At 42.0% G+C, this 2200-nt stretch overlaps 1 protein-coding gene across 1 annotated transcript in view; it reads left to right on the top strand.

Moving 5' to 3' along the window:
- Nucleotides 1-2200, top strand: part of DNAH9 (dynein axonemal heavy chain 9) — a 397093-nt gene that overhangs the window by 13753 nt on the left and 381140 nt on the right. The window contains exon 4 of the mRNA XM_045293291.1: nt 879-1090. Coding sequence (XP_045149226.1) covers nt 879-1090 — 212 coding nt within the window. The remainder of the gene's footprint in view (nt 1-878; nt 1091-2200) is intronic.

The following is a 2200-nucleotide window of genomic DNA, read 5'->3' as shown; positions in this document are numbered from 1 at the left end:
TGTGTGTGTTTTAAGCCTTCTCTTTGCCCTTTATGATTGTCGTCTTTTGTATTTTTATTGTTTTATTGTAGGGAGTTATTTTGGAGCTCTTCTTTCCTTTTCAGTATGTTTTATAAAACATTTTTCCTTAGTGTTTACCATGGATATTACATTTAACAGCTTGTATTTATAACATTCTAGAGTAATTTGGTGACAATATAACTTCAGTAACATATAAATAATTCTCTATCTCTACCATTTGTTCCCCTGTTTATTTTTATCACGTTATATCTTTATATTCCATGTGCCGTATAACATAATTTTTCTTTGCTTTCTATATATTTGTCATTTAAAAAGACAAAACATTAGAATTATCCAGTATGAATGCCTTATTACTAGCCCTTATAATTGTATCCATTTCATTTTATTAGGAATGTTCCTCTTTAAATAGCTTTAAATATATCTTTGTATCCTAGCCTGTTTTGGGGTTTCAGGGAGGTCATATGTGCCCATTGTCATATAATTGGCCTGAGTGGGCATTTGAAGACAGGTCTTGTTATCTGTTTCAAACTGTCTCAGATTATCAGCCGCAAAGTAAATAACTTATCAATAAACACTTGTCAAGTGTCTACTATGCAAAGGACATTAAACTGAGGCTGGAGGGGCAGGAAGAAATGCAGATTCAGGAAATTTAGAGACAACGTGTTAGACCCTTGGCTAGGGTTTTCCAGTTTTCAGAATTCCTGTGTGGGAGCGAGGACGCTGTCTGCAACTGGCTTTCTCAGTTCAGAAAGGGATTGTGGTCGTCCACTCTGCAGATCCTTCTTTCCAGGCAAGATTGCTGTAGGCTGGGTATGAGCCTCAAGAAGGGAAAGCTGACTCTCTCGGGTTCCTTCCAGCTCTGACAGAGGCACGGGACATCCACATTCACCTGATGCCGCTCCACCACCATCTGGAAATCATCGAGAGCGTGGAGTTTCCCCAAATGAAACCACGGCTTCGGCCTTTGCTGCACGTGATTTGTCTGATCTGGGCCACGTGCAAAGACTACCGCTCCCCAGGGAGGCTCATGGTGCTGCTGCAGGAGATCTGCAACCTCCTCATCCAGCAGGTTGGCCATCCAGGATTCTCATGAACTCCCCGAGGGACTGTTTGGAGCCAAGCTGTAGCAAAGAGTACAGGGTGCATTTCTCAGGGAAATTATGTGGTTCTCATAGTCCTCAAACGTGATTGCTTTCACCATCACAAGGCAATGATTCACAATGATACTTTCAGTAATACTGGACTAACGGGTGACTCATTCTTCTTTTCCCCTCTGTCTAAGACCAGGGGTAGAGTGAAGGGCAGGAGTGGTAAATTTCAACCTCTTTAATGATCTGTGCTGACGGTTTGCTATCAGATTGGCTACGTAGACTAACAAGAATGCCAACTCCAGAGTTAGAATCTTAACTGTTGTCAAATCGGCTCCAACTCATAGTGACCACATGCTTAACAGAACGTTATCCAATCCCATTCCATGTTCATGACCACTGGTTTGTTTGAAACCATTATTGTAGCCATTGTGTCAACACACCTCACTGAGGATCTCCTTCACCTTTGCTTGCCTTCCACTTTACCAAGCAAGGTGTCTTTAGGATTAAGTCCTTATTGATGGTGCATCTAAAGTAAGCTAGTCAACGTCTCAGACAGGACTCTGTGAGTCACATGACTGGCAGTGGATTATTTTATCTCAGGTAGATCACAGGATTTTCTTCCTAGTCTGAAAGCGCCACTGAAACCTTCACCATTCTGGGAATTCTAATACCGGGGACATAGGTTCCGGTGTTACAGCAACTGCAATATACAAGCTACCGCAGTACAACAAACTGATACCCGGGTTTCAGACTCCCCTGTGCTGAGACCTTCCCTCACGCTTATTATCAAGTTACTGACCTCCTCTGTGCCTCAGTGTCCTCTTCCGTGTAATGATAAAAATAAGAGAACCTATCTTGAAGGTAGCTGAATGATTGCAAGTTATCAATGAGATAACAGCAAGCTTGCCCAAGTTGGCTTCTCCGAGGAGCTGTGACCCCAAGAAAAATGAACTTTAAAGCATAGCTAGTAATAACTAATATTATGGAGCATGGGAAAGGCAGAAAAATGCTCTTACGTATGTGATCTGAGTTAATTTTCAAGTGAACCCTGTGAGAGTGATTGTGTGTGTGTGTGTGTGTGTGTGTGT

The sequence above is a fragment of the Echinops telfairi genome, unplaced genomic scaffold, assembly GCF_000313985.2.
Source record: "Echinops telfairi isolate 266 unplaced genomic scaffold, ASM31398v2 ScPeMD7_2010;HRSCAF=2546, whole genome shotgun sequence".
Taxonomy (NCBI): Eukaryota; Metazoa; Chordata; class Mammalia; order Afrosoricida; family Tenrecidae; genus Echinops; species Echinops telfairi.
Note: the sequence above shows the minus strand (reverse complement) of the source record. Positions and strands in the feature narration are given on the sequence as shown.